This window comes from Physeter macrocephalus, chromosome 8 (genome assembly GCF_002837175.3).
Source record: "Physeter macrocephalus isolate SW-GA chromosome 8, ASM283717v5, whole genome shotgun sequence".
In the NCBI taxonomy this organism is placed as follows: Eukaryota; Metazoa; Chordata; class Mammalia; order Artiodactyla; family Physeteridae; genus Physeter; species Physeter macrocephalus.
In genome coordinates this window covers 106596549-106617385 of record NC_041221.1, presented here as the reverse complement: position 1 = coordinate 106617385, position 20837 = coordinate 106596549, and the positions used below count along the sequence as shown (strand labels likewise).

Sequence of the window (20837 nt, the reverse complement as noted above, 5' to 3'; positions counted from 1 at the left end):
TGTGAATCAACTATAGTTCAATTAAAAATAAAGAATCTTGCCCAAGTCTTGGCCAATTTGGTGTTCAAGTGATGTGGTAAGGGCATCCATGTGGTGGAAGAAGCTAGCAACAGTGATGGGAGTTTGGTTACATACATACATGCCTGCATTCCCTCGCTCTGCCCTCTGAGAAGGTCTTTGAGCAGCAGTACCCAGGACAGTGAGTACACTTAGTGTCCAGATCTTAGCTTCTAAATATCATTCTCTGCTAAAAGGAATCAGTGTTCCTTGGAGAAATGACTGATTCCAGGGCTGGGACAAGTAAAGCATAAGATGAGCTTGGAATATTTTGAACCAGAATGCAAGGAAGTGCTCAGAGAATAATGGAGATATGTCAGAAGAACACATTATTTCATAGTGTCTCCTCCCAAAATACTTTTTAAAAAGTCTTGTTTTATTGAATTCTGTGACTGGCTTTCAAATAAAACTTATTCTTGTGTAAATACCTGACTTTGCTATAGACTAACACTCTATGTAGTAACAGTTGGGGGTTTTATTAATTTGCCTGTGCTTTAAATTTTAATGATTAAATTGTGAGAAATTATTTTACAGATTAGGAAATAGTTTTAGAATCTGTGACTTCCCTATGGCTGTACGGTTAGAAAAATACCAGAAAGGGAATTCCCTGGAGGTCCAGTGGTTAGGACTCACCGCTTTCACTGCCAGGGCCCAGGTTCAATCCCGGGTCGGAGAACTAAGATTCCCACAAGCCCCGTGTGGCCAAAAAAAAAAAAAAGAGTACCAGAAATATGTTTTGTGTCTCTGTTTTTCTAAATGGTGCTTTATTCAACAGACTGTTTAGTAAATTTTACTTTCAAGCTTTTGGCAAGCAATATAAGTAGAATATTTAAGAAAGAGGCAAGATATGATGTACATAGGAAAAAAATTGAAAAGGCCAAAAAAGTTAAACTGACACAGAGAAGATAGTATAAAATAGCTACACAGATTTACTTCTTATATTTCTATAACTTGCATACAGTCTGCATGCTCGTAAGCCTTAACTCCTTTTTGTAGTAATATCTGATAGCAGATAAGATCTCTTCATCAAGAAATGAAATGGCCAAATGTAGGTGTTGGCATGGTTGATTTTTAAGTACTATAAAGGTCTGTGGAATATGTATGACCAAATGTTAAGCAATGATACGTTCTCTGGAAGTTTTTTTAGTCTGAAGTATCTTCTAATACCTTATATCAATGCCTCAGTCAAAAATAGAATCTTCAAGTTTTAGAAATATTTGGATATTGGCCTGGTAGTGGTTAGTTCAGATTATATCAGTAATATGGCTTGTACATTTTCTGGTAATTAATAGCTTAGTTGCATTGTCCAGATCTGCCAGTAAAGATCAAGAATATTAAGCATGTTTTCAACCCAGGTCCTGACTAGAAGTCGTTGTTTCCCAATATCCATTCCCCTTATATTCTTTTTAGTAACAGTACCCATCGTGTTCTAGTTAGGCACATGATCACCTAACTAGAGACTTTCTTAGCCTCTCATATAGGGGTGGCTATGTGACTAAATATTGGATAATAGGCTGTGAGTAGAAGCAATGTATATGACTTCCAGATCACACTATAAAAGGCAGCTGCTTGTCCTTTGCTTCCTCTTCCCTTTTCCAGGGCTAGACCACCTGGATTAAAAGAGTAACCCATTTTCAACCGTATAAATTAGGGCAGTGATGAAAGAGCAACAAGATACAAGATGATAAATCCCTCGATCTAATACAGCCTTAGAGTACCTACTTGGCTTGGACTTCGGTCACGCTCAAGACATTGCTAACAGGCCTGTGTTAAAGTAAGCAATTTCCTGGCTTGATGCAAGTGCCATTTCAGTTTTTTCATTGTCATTTTTTCCTCTTTCTTATTTAGCAAAAATGTTCCAGGCCAGTCCTTTACAGACCTATGTTCTCCTTCTTCAAAGCAACCTTTGAAATGTTCTTTCTCTTGAATCTCAAATGATCCAAAGATAATTCAGAAATGCCTTTGACCATATAATCTTGAAACCAGTGAATAAATCTCATGTCTTAGTGTCTCCCACAGAAGCCTACGTACATGTGCACAGATGTTTGTTAAATGAGTTAAGAAAATAGCATGGTGCATAGTAGTTACTTTCTGAGGAGTTAGGGTAGGGGTGAGATAGCATTTTAATGACAAAGAAAAGCGGGAATATTTAAACACGTGTTGGTTAATTATTTCTGTTTAACAAATTATGCAGTTTAAAACCACAAACATTTATTGTCTCATATTTTCTGTGGGTTAGAATCCCTTTGTGGCTTAGCTGGGTCCTTCTGATCCAAGGTCTCTTATGAGGTTATATCCAAGGTGTTTGTTGGGGCTACTTGACTGGGACTTGAGAATTTTCACCCAAGCTTACTCTCATGGTTTTTGGCAGGCCTCAGGTCCTTACTGGCTGTTGGCCAGATGCTTAAGTTCCTTGCCATGCCTTTGGGCTTCTCCATAGGGCTAATCACATAGAGCAACAGAGTAAAGACGCTCAAAATGGAGGCCACAGTTTACTTAATCTAATCTCTTCTGCCATACTCTGTTCATTAGAAGTGAGTCAGTAAATCCGGCTTACCCTCAAGAGGAGAGAATTACACAGGTGTAAATACCAGCAGGTGGGGTCATTGAGGGCCATTTTGTAGGTTGCCTACCACAAACCATATGCAAAGATCTATTAAATATGCATTGGTATTTTAGCTGAGTATTTTTCTTTTTTACTTTTATCCATCTTTGCTGGTACTGGTTTTATCTTTACTCACTTATTAATTTCCTTTCACCTGAATAAATAAGACCCATCTAGATCTATCTAGATTAGTCAATTTTCTGTTAATGATAACAATCCTCTCACTTTTACAAAGGAGAAAACTAAGGTTCAAAGAAGGTACTATCGAAAGTCAGACATATTTTAAACAAGGTGTTTCTTGGTTCCAGTGACTATGTTCCACGAATCTTCTATTTGTTAAGGGACAAATTAGCCCTTTAAAACCATGTAGTCCTTTAACCTTAAAAAAATGATCTAGTCTCTCTAAATCTCTCTAAATTCTCTCATCTATAAAATGAGGAAAACAAGCATTAAAAATATCCACCAGAGAGGGACTTCCAGCTTTGGCTGCATGAAGAGTTTGGTGAATCCTCTCCACAAACACAAAATAAATATATATAAATTTTATATATATTTTATTTATTATATGTATATATAATAAATCACTGGGAAAAACTGCCCCAAACTATTTGGGCTTTGGAAATCGACCAAAAGCACACAACAAAATGAGATGCATTTATTCTTAGGAAAACTACTAGAGCTTCAGGTAAGAGTAGTGGAGGTCTACACCACTCTTGAATGAGGCCCCTACTGTACCCTCGTACCCCAGTACCTTTGGCAAGAATCAGGAGTTTGGAAAACCAGCAGCTTAGGTGTCTTAAGAGGGTAACTTAGTTTGGGGCAATAAGTAACAACCTGTGTTTGTCAACTAAAAGTGATGAACTTGTTAGGAAAAAAATGGTGAAAACCCACATATTTGCAAGTCTCATGTTGTGGTGCCATTTGGGATGAGTGGGGGACGAGCTAGGAATTTAACAGGCAGACCTTGGAAATGAGAGAACCATAAAGGTATAATAAGCTCTTCACATATCCTTGGCTTACTCTGAAGCTATGCATATGTGCAGGGGAGACTTGAGAGTATCTAGCAGAAAGCAAGGGCTAAAGCAGACTTGAGTATAAGCCTTGAATATGCTTTTCCCATCCCACGCACATATTGGAGAGCAGACTTGAGATGTTTGAGCATATCTTTGCCCAAATAACTAGCTGGAAACGAAGCAATTTAGACACAGGTTGACCTCCCTAGGAAGCCAGGCAAAAAAAAAATATGAATAAGAATTAAAACTTGAACAGAGACATTCCACCTTCAGGGGACTCATATCCTACCATTTAAGGCCAGGGAGATTAAAGTTGAAAAAAAATTCTGAGAAGTAAATCAAATTCCAGAGTTGCTACAATATGTTATCTAAAATGTCTGGTTTTGAATGAAAAATTGAGACATGTAAAGAGAAAAAAAGGGAACCTATACTGAGAGAAAAGAAAGCAGTTAATAGAAACTGAGTAGGCACAGATATTAGACTTAGATAAAAACTTTAAACTGCTATTATAAATATGTTAAAAGAATGGAAGGAAACATGATTTAAATTATAGAAGAATATGATAACATTGACCCAACAAATGGGAAATCTCAGTATGAAGAAGTGGAAAGTATAAAAAAGTATTGTTTGATGCTGTTGCAAATAGAAGTGCTTTCTTATTGCATTTCTGAATTGTTCATTGCTAGTATACAGAAATAATTGCTTATTAGCTCTAAATTTTTGTGTGTATTTTTTTTTTCTGTATATAAGATCATGATATCTGTGACTAGAGAACATTTTAATTCTTCCTTTCTAACCTGGATGCCTTTTATTTCTTTTCCTTACATTATTGCCCAGGCCAGAATCTCTAATACGATGTTGCATAGAAGTGGAGATGGTAGAAATCTTTTTCTTGTTCCTCATCTCAGGGGAAAACATTCAGTCTTTCATTATTAGGTATAATGATAATTGTGGAACTTTTATACATGCCATCTATCACATTAGGGAAGTTTCCTTTTATTCCTAGTTTTCTGAGTAATTTTTGTCGAGAAAAGGTATTGGAGTTTGTCAAATACTTTTTCTGCATTAATTGAGATGGTTGGGTTTTTTAAACCTTCATTTTATTAATATGGTTAAATGGATTTATTTTTGCATGTTGAACCATCTTTGCATTCCTGGGATAGATCCCACTTGGCCATGGTGTATGATCCTTTTAATATGCTGCTGGATTCAGTTTGCTAATACAGTTGATCCTTGAACAACATGGATTTGAACTGTGCAGGTTTTCTTACATGCAGATTTCTTTTTAAGAGTAAATACTGTAGTACTACATGATACTTGGTTGGTTGAATCCATGGGTGAGGAACCGCATATAGGGAGGGCCAACTATAAGTGATACTTGGGTTTTCGACTGCATTGAGGGTCAGCACCCCAAGCCTCTGCGTTGTTCAAGGGTCAAATGTATTTTGTTAGGATTGTTTGCATTTAAATTCGTAAGGAACGTTGGTCTATAGTTTTCTTGTGATGTCGGTCTGTAGTTTTCTTGTGATGTCTTTGGCTTTGATATGAGGGTAATGCTAACCTCAGACTGAATTAGCAAGGGTTCCCTCATGCTCCAATTTTGGGAAGAATTTAAGAAGAATTTGTATTTGTTCTTCTTTAAATATATCACTATTGAGGCCATCTGGTCCTTGGTCTTTCTTTGTTAGAAGTTTTTAGATCACTGATTTAATATTTCTACTTGTTATAGGTCTATTCAAATTTTCTATTTCTTCTGAGTCAGTTTTTTGTAGTTTGTATGTTTCTAGAAGTTTGTCTATTTCCTTTAGGTTATCTAATTTGTTGGCATACAATTGTTCATAATACTGTCTTATAATTCTATTTTTGTAAGGTTGGTAATAATGTCTCTATTTATTCATGATTTTAGTCATTTGAGTGTTTGCTTTTTTTTTCCTCTCTTGGTTGTGTTCTTAGCTTCTCCCATATCATACTTCCTCTTTAGGACAGTCCATAACAATGATTCTTTTAATAATGGCCACTTGTACTTAAGATGGTTTTCTGGTTTTAAAGTTGATTTTTCATGGCTGGAAAGGTGGCCACTCCCTTGCCTGTTGTGCCTCCTCACCCTTCACACAACACACTTTCATAGGGAACCTGGTGCTAAACCATTCATAGATGACCTGCTTCTGGGTCAGGGTGTCTTACATAGCAGAGCAGCTCCCTCACTGCGATCTATTTAAAGTCAGCCCTCGACAGAAAGGATAAATTAAAAAATAAAAAATAAAAAGGGTAATTTTTTCTAACTGATAAAGACCTTTTCATTGCCTTTAAAAATTTTAGCACATATTATGTGGTTCCTTTTTTATTCACAGATATTTTCCAATTTATCCCTGGATGAGCGTTGCCTTTCTGCATCATTGGTTTGCAAGTACTGGCGTGACCTTTGTTTAGATTTCCAGTTTTGGAAGCAGCTGGATCTTAGTAGTCGTCAGCAGGTATGGATTCTAATTCTAAAGAAACACTCAGGTTGACCTATTCAAAAAATATCTTTTTCCTCCTCAGAAATCACTTCTTTCACACTGTAGTTTTTCAAGATAGTTCAAATGACTGTAATCTATAATTCTGTGCTTTAGTAATTTTTTTTCAAATTCAAGTTGAAGCTAGGTTCCAATGATGAAGAATACATTTTTTAGTTTGGATTGGTAATTTTGGGTTGGTTCTTAATCCTCTTTGTCTTAGTCCTCTTCATCCCCCCCGGTTTTTACTACCTTTAAAAAGAGTTATTAAACTTTTCATTTTTCAGAGGGGTCATCTTATGAATATTAGTTTAATAGTAGAAAATAAGGCAAACATTTATATAGTACTGCTGACGTGCCATGTACATACTGTTCAGTGAGCTTTATATGTATTCACTTGATCAACAATCTTATGAGTTGATACTATCATTATCCCTATTAATTTATTATTATTATTATACTTTTCATAACAGTATACTTATCATTTATTTTGTGTGAAGAAATGGAAGCAAAATGGAATAAGATAACTTATTTTGTTTTAATTTTCATTTTGATGAATTTTCTAATCTTCCCCATTGCCCGACTGCCAATATGTTTATATGGTGGCATAAATTAGGAAAGAAGATAGTTAATAGTGCTTATTACAAACAATTTGTTGGACTTGTTAAATTCTTCCCTTAAACTTGGTTTTCAGTGCTTGGCATTGGAAACGTAAAAAAGATATCCAATAAGAATAGGATTTTATTAGACTACTAAACCTGCTCTAAATCCTTCCATGATATTGTTAGTGATGTGCTGGTAAATGTTTAACAGCTGGCTTTCAAAAACAAATGAGCAAAGAAAAAGCCCTGATTTGTTATATTTTCCAGTTTTTGTTGTACACATACTTTCACTGTGACCAATTTCAAGCTACCAATGTGATGTCACTGAATGTGGTGATATAACTGACTTCGAAAGTGGTATATACTGTAGACTTTTGTGATTTGGTACAAGCCAACTCCAACACACCACGGGTAGCGTTTGTGTGCATTTATAAACACATGTACTTTAAACAAAATAAGCAAGTTCCTGAGCATTTGTGTATGAGTTTTCTTTTTGTTTTTCTGCCTCATTGGTAAGAGGTTAAGACAGTTATAGAATTAGTCATTTACCTGTCCAGGTTCATGAAATTTGTGTCCAGGGGGAATGGTGAATATTTAGTTAGTTGTGGCTGGTACAGTGGAGAGAGGTAACGTGAAGTAATCCATTGGGTCTTTACTTCATTAGTCTTGGTTGTCTGAGCTATTTGTTACAAACTCAGAGTAAGAAGAGCTTTTCCCCTCTCCTGGTAGTTAGGTCTGGAGGTGAAAAAAGAAAAAAGGAAAAAAAAAAGAGAGGTATGCTGTTTCCAACAAGCATAAACAAAGGTATTTTCAACCTTGGCTCTTACTCCTTGTATCCCTCAACACTCCAGTTCTTTCCTTTCTTTTTTTTTTTTTTAAATAGATTTATTTATTTATTTATTTTTGGCTGCGTTGGGTCTTCGTTGCTGTGGGCGGGCTTTCTCTAGTTGTGGTGGCTGGGGGCTACTCTTCATTGCGGTGCGTGGGCTTCTTGTTGCGGTGGCTTCTCTTGTTGCGGAGCACGGGCTCTAGGTGCGCGGGCTTCAGTAGTGGCATGTGGGCTCAGTAGTTGTGGCTCGTGTGCTCTAGAGTGCAGGCTCAGTATTTGTGGTGCACGGGCTTAGCTGCTCTGTGGCATGTGGGATCTTCCCGGACCAGGGCTCAAACCTGTGTCCCCTGCATTGACGGGCGGATACTTAACCACTGCGCCACCAGGGAAGCTCTTCTTTTTCCTTTCTAAATTTCATCATGTGCATTTTCTCTCATCATTATTTTTACACAAAAGACTTGAATAATGTTAACTCTGTTTTCTTTTTTTGGAAATATGATTGGGCAGGGAATGTGTAGAGGTTGGTTTTTAAAATTTGTTTAAAGAATTGAGATGGCCATATGAATTTTTCAGCAGATGAATTTTAAGGTTACTTACATGTTGCTTTGAGTCTTCCGAGAAAAACTTTTTTTAATGGACTTTTCTATGAAGTCTTCAGTGTGCTGAAACCCAAAATGATATATTGTCTAAGCTATAGATTTAGTTATATGTAATGTATTCTGATAGAAGTAGTAAAACAATTGAAATTTATATACTTTGGTAGGTATCATCTCATAATAAGTGTGAAAAGTCAAGAGTCATACATCATGATGGCTGATATATATACTATTTGTTGGGTTAAAAAGAGAACCAACTCCAAATCTCAATACAATTTTGTTTGTGGGGAGTTTTTGGTGAGTTTGAAAGTTTAAAGTATGTTTTCCTAATAAGGATAGATTTTTAGGCGTTTAATGAAAACTAACACATACATTATCACTTGGTGTTTTCTGACACCAAATATGTGTTTTTTTCCATTCTGATAACAAACTCTCTGACACCAAATGCGTGTCCAACAATTCAGTTCAATTATGCCACTAACTCCTGGAGTTAGTGCAGCCCTCACAGGTTAAGGGCTCAGTTCCATAAGACTGTCTCCATTTCATATGCCAGTCACAAGTCCTAGGAGCCACCTATACTTTTGACCGACCAGCTGTAAATTTGGAAGTTCCCCCAACCCCCTCCTTAGGTGTGATAATTTGCTAGAATGATCAGAACTCAGGAAAATACTATGTTTACTGATTTAGTATAGAGGATGTAAACCAGGACCAGCCAAATGGTAAATATGCATAGGGCATGGTATGGGGGGAGAGAGTTTGGAGCTTCTATATTGTTTACATCCACATTGACCTCCCAGCACTTTGATGTATTCACCAACCCAGAAGCCCTTCAAATCTCAGTGTTCAAGAGTTTTTATAATCCAGTCTCCAGCTCCCCTTCCCTCCCAGGAAGTTGGAGGATGGGGCTGAAAGTTTCCACCCTCTAATCACATGGTGTTTGGTCTTTCTGGTGACCAGCCCCCATCCTGAAGCTATCTAGGGGCCCCAACTTAAGTCATTTCATTAGTATAAACTCAGGCATGGTAAAAGGGGCTTGTTAAAAATAACAAAAGACATTCCTATCACTCAGGAAATTCCTAGAACTTTAGGAGCTCTGCTCCAGGAACTGGAGACAAAGACCAAATATATTTGTTTTATTATACCACAGTTCTTATTGTGCTTTAAGATTAAGTAAGAAGGTTTTCTTTTGATTGTGGTTTTCATGCTATAATCTAATTATTATATTTATTGGAGAGAATTTAATAGAAGAATAGAATGTAAGTTTCTACTTTTAGCAGATTTTTAAATTTATTGCTTTTCTTCTCTCCTCTCATAGGTCACTGATGAATTATTGGAAAAAATTGCATCAAGAAGTCAAAATATAATTGAAATCAACATTTCTGATTGTCGCAGTATGTCTGATACTGGCGTGTGTGTTCTAGCATTTAAATGTCCTGGACTTCTTAGGTATACAGCCTACAGGTGTAAACAGCTTTCTGACACCTCTATTATTGCGGTTGCCTCTCATTGTCCTTTACTTCAGAAAGTTCATGTAGGCAACCAGGACAAACTTACTGATGAAGGACTCAAACAGGTAAATTTTAGCATCTATAAAATGGTTTTACTTGTATTAACTCAACATGTTTTCTTCCAGCAACACTTTGAAAGATTGCTATGTTGTAGCAACATACGTAGCAACATACATATTGTAATGTTCAGAGACTAAAATAAGTCATCCTTTTTGTGTATCTATGAATATTTGGGTTAGTGAACTAGAGTGCCATGGCTGTAATTGATAAATTAACTTTTTTGTGTTTTTTAATAAGTGCCTGAACTTCTTTGACCAGCCATTTTATTAATTTATTCTTTTGTTACTTAAATTTTATACGAAATTTTGCTTTAGGTAACAACAGTATGCAGTTTGGGTCAGCATGAGGTTTTAAAAATTAACTTTTAATTCCTCTTTTATGTTACTAGATGACATGCTTACATATTTTAAAATATCTTTTAAATGGAAGTCCAAGTTAAGGAGTATAAAATGAAGAAAAAGATGGTAATTACCTATATTAGGCACAATAATTGGATTAAATGTAGTATCATGTGTATTTTCTGGTTGATTCACTTTCTTTGGAAATGGTATTTAAGGTTTCTTGTCTCAGAGTGGATATTGAATGGATTCTGTGTGCCAGTCCCTGAATTTGTGAATATTTTGAATATTTAGTAATGTTCCCTCTATTGTACTAGGCACTTTTTGTATTTTTTATTTAACCTTTGAAATAACTTTGTGGAAATAGTTGATATTAAACTCATTTTGTAAAGGAAGAGATTAAGGCTTAGAGAGATTAAGAAACTTGCCTAATGTGTAGTAGACAGTGGACCTGGGATTTGAAGCTTGGATTCTCCAAAGCCCTACTGCCCTACAGTCTTTCCACTTTTCCATGCCAATAGACTGTACTCTTATAGACCTCGAATAAAAGAGCCTGTTGCATGAGGGCAGAAGCTATGCACATTTCCCACTCTACCTACAGTGCCCTTGGCAAACATTTGTTGAAAGAAAGAATTAATAGTTCCACTCAAGAACTTTGTCAGAACGATTTTTTAAGTTTAGAATTGAGATGTAGTCCTAATAGTTCCCAGGAAAAGCAGAGTATCAGTAAAGTCCTAGACTTAAGTCTGATCTGAGACGAAGTCAGAAATAATATGAAGGTCCCTAAATTTATGTATTTATTTAAATATTTATTTATTGATTTGGCTGTGCCGGGTCTTAATTGCAGCATGTGGGATCTTCATTGCCACGTGTGAAATCTTTGTTGCGGCATGCAGGATCTTTTTAGTTGCAGCATGCAGGATCTTTTTAGTTGCAGCATGTGGGATCTTTTAGTTGTGGCATGCAGGCTCTTAGTTGTGGCATGTGGGATCTAGTTCCCTGACCAGGGATCAAACCCGGGCCCCCTGCATTGGGAGCGCGGAGTCTTAACCACTGGACCACGAGGGAAGTCCCTGAAGATCCCTAAATTTAAACACTGCATATGAATTAACTGAAAGCTCAGTATTAGAAGAAATTTGGAAAGACTATCCTAAATAGTACTAGGTGTGTCAATCCACTTTATGTGTTAAGAATCCTGAAATTTATAAGGGAGGCTATTTTGTCTGCACAGGCTAATTGTGCAACAACAGTCTTACCTGTTGTAATATTTGTCCTGATCTATTTCTGCTATGTACAGGATTATTCACTAGCAAAGCATTTTATGAAGTTCTTAAGTCTGTTAAAACAAATCAATCTTTGAGGTAAATTATAAATTTTATAAACATGGCATGATTTTTTTGTGACAGAAATTTCCCAGCCAGTTATACTTCACAATGAAACATTTAAAAAAGTCTGTGTATTTATTAAGAAATGGATTAAATTTGCTATATATTTAAATCTGATATAACACAAATAGGTACCAGTTGACCAGAGTGCCAAGGGTGTTCCTTGAAAAATAAGGTCATATTTATGGTTGAAATAGAGGAAAACTAAAAAGTTCTTTAAGGAACAAGACTTAATATGCCAGTTAAGTATTATGAATTTATCTAATATTTACAGCTTTGAGACTAATTATGTAAATCTTCCCTAGAATGTGAGGTATTTTGGAACCCATTAATTTAATTAATTAATTTATTTATTTATTTTTGGCTGTGTTGGGTCTTCGTTTCTGTGTGAGGGCTTTCTCTAGTTGTGGCAAGCAGGGGCCATTCTTCATCGCGATGTGTGGGCCTCTCACTATCGCGGCCTCTCTTGTTGCAGAGCATAGGCTCCAGACGTGCAGGCTCAGTAGTTGTGGCTCACGGGCCTAGTTGCTCTGCAGCATGTGGGATCTTCCCAGACCAGGGCTTGAACCCGTGTCCCCTGCATTAGCAGGCAGATTCTCAACCACTGCGCCACCAGGGAAGCCCGGAACCCATTAATTTATGATAGATGTTTGCTTCAGATTTTTATGGTTTCTGAATTATGAATTAGTTATATATGAAGTAATAATCTGATAAAAGTAGTAAAATAAATCTTTTTCATTCTAAGTAATTTTTAAAAGTAATTGCATATGAACCTCATTGCAGTACAATGAGTAATCCTTTCCTATGCTTAAGATGGTGCTGTGGTAGGGTGTGTCCTCTTTTAGCCTCTTTCTTGGGATAGTGTTACGGTATAGTAGAAAGAGAATGGCTTTCATAGATACACAAAATAGAAGTAAAAGTTTTATGAAGTAATATATAGCCTTATGAACAGTGCAATTGATATTTTCTATTCTATACTGGTATGTTAAATAAATGTTGATCTTGATCCACTCAGTAAATTAATTTCATGACCCAGTGATATTTGATAAGCTCTGATGTGGACTACATTACACTTTTAGTGAATTAACAACTTAAAAATGTATAATAAAGTTTCAAAAGGCCTAGTATGGAGCTTTCATAATTGATGAATTTTCCTGGTACTTTTTTCTTTTTTACTCTTAAACATAGCAATTGATTGAATTGTTGATTCTGTAGATCAAGTTGAAAGGTTTGGAAGGCATGGACAGAGAACTAAAGGAATTCAAGAAAATGATGCATGAACAAAATGAGAATAGCAATAAAGAGCTAGAAAGTATAATAAGGAATGAAATAGGAATTTTGCTGCTGAAAAGTATAATTATTGATATAAAAAATTTAGTAGAAGGATTTAGCATCAAATGTGAGCAGGCAGAAGAAAGACTCAGTGAACCTGAATAGGACAAATGAAATGATCATGTCTGAGGAGCAGAAAAAAGAAAGAATGAAGGAAAGTGAACAGAGTCTAGTGGGATACCATAAAGTGAAGGGAGAGTGAAAGAGGCAGAAAGAGTATTTTAAGAAATGATATGGCCCAAACTTCTCAAATTTGGTGAAAGACATGAATCTATACATCCAAGAAACTCCAAGCAGGATGATTTCAAAGGGGCCTACATTAAAACACATAATAGTCTAATTTTCAAAATCTAGAGCCAAAGAGAATCTTGAAAGCAACAGAGAAGTGACTCATAGCATACAAGGGATCTCAATAGGATTAACAACTGATTTCTCATCAGAAACCATGGAAGCCAGAAAGCAGTTGGCTAACATATTTAAAGTGTTGAAGAAACAATGTCAACCAAGAGCTCTGTATCTGGCAAAACTGTTCTACAAGAATAAAGGTGACATTAAGATATTCCCAGGTAAACAAAAACTGAGGAAGTTCGTTCGTAGACTTGCCTTACAAGAAGTGGTAAAGAGAGTTCTTCAGGCTGAAATAAAAAGACACTAGATAGTAACTGAAAGCCATATGAAGAAAAAAAGAATGCGAGTATAAGTAACCATATAGGTAAACGTAAAAGATAGCTTTATTGTATTTTTGGTTTTTAACTATTTTTTTCTATATGATTTAAAAGGCACATGTATAGAACAGTATTTATAAATCTTTGTTAATGGGCACATAATGTATCATCTGTGGTAATAACCATATAAAGTAGGAGGCATAGAGATGTACAGGAATAGGGTGTATACTATTGAAACCAAGATGGTAATATTCAAATAAGGTTATTATAAGTTTCAGATGTTAATTGTAATCTCCATGATAACCATTAAGAAAATAACTAAAATATATACATGAAAGTAATAAGAAGAGAATCAAATGGTACACTGCATAAAATCTACCAAATACAAAAAGTGCAGTAATGGAGGAGCTGAGGAACAACAATAAAAAAAGTATGAAACATACAGTAAATGAATAGCTAAACAGTGGAAATAAATCCTTCCTTATCAGTACTTTAAATATAAATAGATTAAATTCTCTAAAAGGTAGAGATTGGCAGAATAAAAAAAATAATCAATCATGCATATAAAGTCTAAAAGAGACTCATTTCAGATACAGACACAATGAGGTTGAAAGTAAAAGAATGGGAAAAGATATTCCACTCAAATACTAATAACCAAACAGAGCTAGAGTGGCTATACAGATGGTCCCCAGCTTATGATGGTTCAACTTAAAATTTTTCGACTTTTTGATGGTGTGAAAGCCATATGCATTCAGTAGAAACTGTACTTCAGATTTTAAATTTTCATCTTTTCCCAGGCTAGCAATATGCGGCGTGACACTCTCTCACGATGCTGGACAGTAGCAGTGAGCTGCAGCTCCCAGTCAGCCACACAATCATGAGGATAAACAACTGATACGCTTAAAACCATTCTGTACCCATACAACTGTTCTCTTTTTCAATTTCAGTGAAATTACATAAGATATTCAACACTTTATTATAAAACAGGCTTCATGTTAGATGGTTTTGCCCAACTATAGGCTAATATAAGTGTTCTGAGCCCATTTAAGGTATTCTAGGCTCAGCTATGATGTTTAATGGGTTAAGTGTATTAATGCATTTTTGACTTACGATATTTTCAATTTACGATGGGTTTATCAGGATGTAAGCCCATTGTAAATTGAGGAAGATCTGTATTATCATCAGAAAAAATATCAATTTTAAGTGAAAAAAGGTTGCAGGAAACAATGAAGGTCATTATATATTGATAAAAGTTTCAATTCATCAGGAAGATATAGCAATTATAAACATATATGACTCAAACAACACAGCCCCTAAATATATGAAGCAAAAATGGAAAGACTTGAAGGGAGGAAAAGACAGTTTTACATTAATAGTTGGAGACTTTAATAATCTACTTTCGGTAATGGAGAGAACAACCAGAGAAAGAGCAACAAGAAACTAGAGGACTTGAACAATGCTGTATGCCAGTTATACCTAACAGGCATATACAGTAGGCTACACTCAACAACAGAAGAGTACACATGGAATATTCTTAAGATTAGATGATATTTTGGACTACAAAACAACTTTTAATAAATCTGGGAAGATTGAAACCATGCAAGTATCTTTTTTGACCATAATGACATGAATCTAAGAATCAGTAACACAAAGAAAACTGGAAAATACACAAATATGTGGAAGTTAAACAGCATACTCTTGCACAACCAATCGAACATTGAAGAAATCGCAAGGGAAATTAGAAAATATCTTGAAATGAATGAAAATGAAGACACAGTATAGCAAAAATTATGGCAACAAAAATAATGTTTAGAGAGAAATTTATAGCTGTAAAAGTTTATGTTTACAGAGGAAAAAAAATCTGAAATTAGTAACTTAATTGTACTCCTGGAGGCACTTGAAAAAGACAGCAAACTAAACCCAAAGCTAACAGAAGGAAGGAAATAATGATCAGAGCAGAGATAAATGAACTAGAAAACAGAAAAATTCTAGATAAAATCAGTGAAACCAAAACTGGTTTCTTTGAAAATACCAACAAAAATGATAAACCATTAACTATATTGACTAAGAAAAAAAGAAGATTCAACTTACTAAATCAGAAATTTAAGAGTAGATAGTACCACTAACTTTATAGAAATAAAAAGGATTATACAAGAAAATTATGAACCACTATGTATACCACAAACTGGATCGCCTAGATGGAATGGGTAAATTCCTAGAAATGTAAAAACTACAAAAACTGACTCAGGGATAAGTAGAAAATCTGAACGGATTTGTAACAAGTAAGGAGATGGAATCAGTAATAAAAATCCTCTCAACAGGGCTTCCCTGGTGGCGCAGTGGTTGAGAGTCTGCCTGCCGATGCAGGAGACACGGGTTCGTGCCCCGGTCCGGGAGGATCCCACGTGCCGCGGAGCGGCTGGGCCCGTGAGCCATGGCCGCTGAGCCTGCGCGTCCAGAGCCTGTGCTCCACAACGGGAGAGGCCACAACAGTGAGAGGCCCGTGTACCGCAAAAAAAAAAAAATGCTTCCAACAAAGCAAAGTCAGGAATCAGATGGCTTCCCTGGTGAATTTGGTTTAACAGATTAAGAAGAATTAATACCAGTCCTTCTCAAACTCTTTCAAAATACTTAAAAGAAGACAAAACTTGCTAATTCCTACGAGGCCAGCATTACCCTGATTCTGAAGCCAGACAAAGACACTACAAGAGAAGACAACTACAGACCAACATCCTTAATGACTATAGATGCAAAAATCCTCAAAAAAACATAGCAAACAGAAGTCAACAACATATTAAAAGGGTTATATACTATGACCAGATACGATTTATCCCATGAATGCAAGGGTGACTCAACGTACAAAAATCAGTCAATGTAATACACCACATTACCAGAATGAAGGAAAAAAACCCACATAATCATCTTAATTAGCTCAGAAAATGCATTTGGTGAAATCCAACACCTTTTCATGATAAAAAACACACAATAAACTAGGAATAGCAGGGTCTTGCTCAACATAATAAAGGTCAGATGTGACTAAGCTACAGCTAATATCACACTCAGTGGTGAATAGCTGAAAACGTTTCCCCTAAGTTCAGGAACAAAACAACGATGCCCAACTTTTGCCACTTCAGTTCAAAATTGTATTGGAAGTTCTAGTCAGAGCAATTAGGAAAGACAAAGAAATAAAAAGCTTCCTAATTGGAAAGGAAGACAAAAAACTATCTCTATTTGCAGATAATGTTGTTTTTTATATGGTAAACCCTAAAGAATCCACAAAATAACTGTTTGGCCTAATAAATGAATAATTCCATTTATAATGGCATCCATAATAATAAAATATTTAGGAGTAAATTTAGTCAAGCAAATGCAAGACTTATACAGTGAAAATGACAAAACATATTTGAAAGAAAGAGGACCTAAATAAATGTAAAGTCATCCTGAGCTTGTGAATTGGAAGACTTAATATTGTTAAGATAATACTACCCAAAGTGGGCTACAGATTTGATGCAATCCCTATTAAAATTCCAATGGTGGTTTTTGCAGAAATGGAAAAATCCATCCTAAAACTCATAAGGAATTTTAAGGGACGTAGAAGAGCCACAGCAATCTTGAATCCAAAGAACAAAGTTGGAGGATTCATACTTCTTTATTTTAAAACGTACTACAAAGGTACAGTAAATAAAACCATGTAATATTAGTATAAGGATTGACATGTAGACGAATGGAGTAGAATTGGGAGTCCAGAAGTAAACCCTCACATCTGTGGTCAGTTGATTTTTTTTACCACAGTGGCAAGAACATTCGGTGGGGGAAGGAACACTCTTCAAGAAATGGTGCTGGGAAAAGTAGATGTCCACATGCAAAAGAGTGAAACTGGACCCTTACCTTATACCATGTACAAAAATAAATTCTGAATGGATCAAAGAACTAAATTTAAGAGCTAAAACTATAAAACTCTATGAAGAATGTATAGGTACAAATCTTCATGACCTTGGATTTAGTAATGGTTTCTTAAATATGACACCAAAAGAATAGGCAAGAAAAGTATAAAACAGATAAGGTGGACTTGATTAAAATTAAAAACTTTTTTTTTCAAATGACATTCTCAAGAGAGTGAACAGACAACCCATAAAATGAGAGAAAATGTGTAGAAATCGTATATCTGATAAGGGTTTAATATCCAGAATATATAAAGAACTCTTACCATCCAACAATAACCCCCCCCCGAACTCAACTGAAAAATTGGCAAAATACTTGAATAGATATTTATCCAAGGGAAAAATACAAATGGCCCTCAAGCACATGAGAAGATGCTCATCATCATTAGTCATTAGAGAATTGCAAATGAAAATCATGAGACATCACTTCACACCTACTCCAATGGATATTAATAAAAAAAAAAAAAAGCAAAAACCAGAAAATAAGAAAGTGCTTCTTTGGATGTGGAGAAATTGGAATCTTCATACATCGCTAGTGGGAATATAAATGGTGCACATACTGTGGAAAACAGTTTGGTGGTTCCTCAAAAGATTAAACATAGAACTATCATTTGACCCAGCAATTCCACCTACAAATAATTGAAAACAGTGACTCAGATAGATACTTGTTCACTTATTTTCATTCTGTCATTATTCACAATAGCCAAGGGGTAGAAACAACCCAACTGTCCATTAAAAGATGAATGAATGAATGAAATGTATGTCATGCAATGAGATATTATTCAGCCTTATAATGGAGTGAAACACTGTACATGTTACCACATGAATGAACTTTGAAAACATGCAAAGTTAAATAGTCCAGACACAAAGAACAAATATAAGATTCTACTTATATAAATTACCTAGTATAGGCAAATTCACAGAAACAGAGTGTAGGTAGAGAGCTTCAGGGGCTAGGGGAAGTAGGAAATGGGTACTTGTTGCTTAATGGGTAGGGAGTTTCTATTTGGGGTGATGAAAAAGTTTTGGAAAGAGTGGTGTTGGTTGCACAACACTGTGAATATAATGTCACTGAATTATATACCTAAATATGGTTAAATAGGAATTTTCATGTTAGATATATTTTACCAAAGTAAAGGAAAAAAGAACCATTACTTGTTTTTAGATGCTGAATTTCTGTGAGATAAAGGAAAATGTCAGTCTCATCTAATCTATCTTTACATGTTCTAGTGATACTCAGTCAACTAAGTAAAGAGCAAGTATGTAACCTTTATGAGTATCTACCATGGGTAGGGCACTGTTCATATATTCTAACTATATGTTCATACATTTAATTTCTCTTTTGATTCACAGCTACTTTGTCAGATAGGTATTATTTCATTTTTATAGATGAGGAAGCAGTTACAGAGAGACCATAAGTAATTTACCTGAAATAAAATAATAAGTGATAGGGCTGGCATTCTTATCCAGGGATGTCTTGAGTTCATACTAAATCCACTTAGCTCATTTCCTCCCCTTTTCAGATTACATGACACTCATTTTATCCCTATCATGATAAGTGATATTTATAATGAGACTGAGAAACTAGAGATTTTGAAAAGCCTCCTTTATCAAAATGTGTTACATTTAGGTAATTTAAGAATGTTTTAAGTATTCTGTTTCTAAATTAGCATCACATTTGCAAAGGGAAGTAAATATATTTTGGGTGCTTTCTATATGATAGGCATTGTATTTTGTGCTTTCATATTTTGTTGTCCAATTTAATCTTCACAGCAGCGCTGAGGTATTTTCAGGATGAAAAGTTGAATCTTTTGGAAGTTAAGTAACTTGTCCAAGTTCACATAGTTGGGAAGTTATGGAGCCAATATTCTCTTTACATTTTGCTTGATCTCTGAATCATGTCATGTGGAGTCATATCTAGCATTTTAAGCTGGAATTTTCAGTTCAATGACTAGAGAGAAAATTTTCCATCTGTAACTGGGGGTATTGAGCCTTCATGTAATTCAAGAAGGCTTCTTTCTGGAAATTTATCTTTATAGTATTGAATACTTCTAAAAAGTTCCCTTCACATGAATCCTAATAAATAGTGTTCTAATAGTTTCCTTCTTTACCCATTAATAATAATAGAGATATAAAACATTTATTTAGTACTTTTATATGCTTTGCAGTGTGCCTTAATAAGCATTTCCATTTGTGTTATTTTTTAAAAAATCTTCTCCACATCCCAGTGAGGTATAGGCAGGCATTGTTATAATTCAGCATAAGCCTTCTGGGCCTGAGAATGGAAGTTGGTCAGTTAACTGAAAATCATTTAAATGATAGAATCACAAAAATCAATATGTAGTATAAACATTTTACTTAAAAAATACTATGTAACTGTAGATTCCGTAGTGAGTCTTTTGATATAGGGTCAGGGCCTTTTTCTTGAGTTAGAGATAGCTAGTTAGAGTTTGACTTTATTTTACTTTAAGCTATAACAATGATGTGGCACCCATGATTTTCAGTTTTTTTTTTTTTTAATTGAAGTGGGACAGGCGGTTACTACTTATGAATGAATATGGGTGCAGCTTGTTTTAGAATATGATTTTCTCAGTATTTTATAACTTTATAGTTGTCACTGAAAACTAATTCATCAGCACTTTTATGGCTTGCTTTCATTGAACATAAAACATTCAACCTCCTTTTTTTAGCAATAGCTTTCTTTTTCCTTCTCATTTGTTGGTTTATTTAATATCTAATGTAATTATGTTATAATAATTATAATTAGAAAAAACAGGTTTGGGAAGAAATATCACTTTCTCTTGACTGTTTTTTTTATCTCAGGTTTTATTGACATTTGCTGTTTCATTGTGTTGATTTTTTTTACTGTGGCAAAATCTACATAATATTTACCATTTTAACAGCTTTTGAGTGTGCAATTCCAGTGACTTTAAGTATGTTCACAATGTTGTGTAACCATCGTAGGCTCTATTCTAATTTCTAATTAGCATACTTTCTAGGCCTATCTAGCTATCTCCTGTAAGTAGAATCATACAATATTAACTCTTGTGTCTGGCGTATTTCACTTGCATAATGTTTTCAGTGTTTTTCTATGTTGTAGCATATATCAGTTTCATTCCATTTTATGGCTGAATAATATTCTAGTGTATATATAAACCATATTTTTTTCTACTCATCTGTTGATGGACATTTGATGGCTTCCCATGTTTTTAAAGTTAAGCTGCAAAAGTTTTAATCACAGTATTTTAAAATTTGAAACATTAATAATAAGTAACAAATGTTTCTATGTACTGGTGCTAAAATAGCATTTTTGCTGGTTTTCTAAAAAATCTTTTTAGTGTGTAACAAATTAATCAAGTGATTATTCCATGTATGTTCTCAATTTTCATTTACTCTTGAGTTTTAATTATA

At 35.0% G+C, this 20837-nt stretch overlaps 1 protein-coding gene across 4 annotated transcripts in view; it reads left to right on the top strand.

Moving 5' to 3' along the window:
• The window catches only part of FBXL17 (F-box and leucine rich repeat protein 17), a 496293-nt gene that overhangs the window by 6051 nt on the left and 469405 nt on the right, over window positions 1–20837 (top strand). For all 4 annotated transcript variants that reach the window (XM_055086703.1, XM_024119152.3, XM_055086702.1 and 1 more), the window contains exons 2-3: window positions 6027–6149; window positions 9513–9770. In XM_055086703.1, the coding sequence (XP_054942678.1) occupies window positions 6027–6149; window positions 9513–9770 (381 nt within the window). The remainder of the gene's footprint in view (window positions 1–6026; window positions 6150–9512; window positions 9771–20837) is intronic.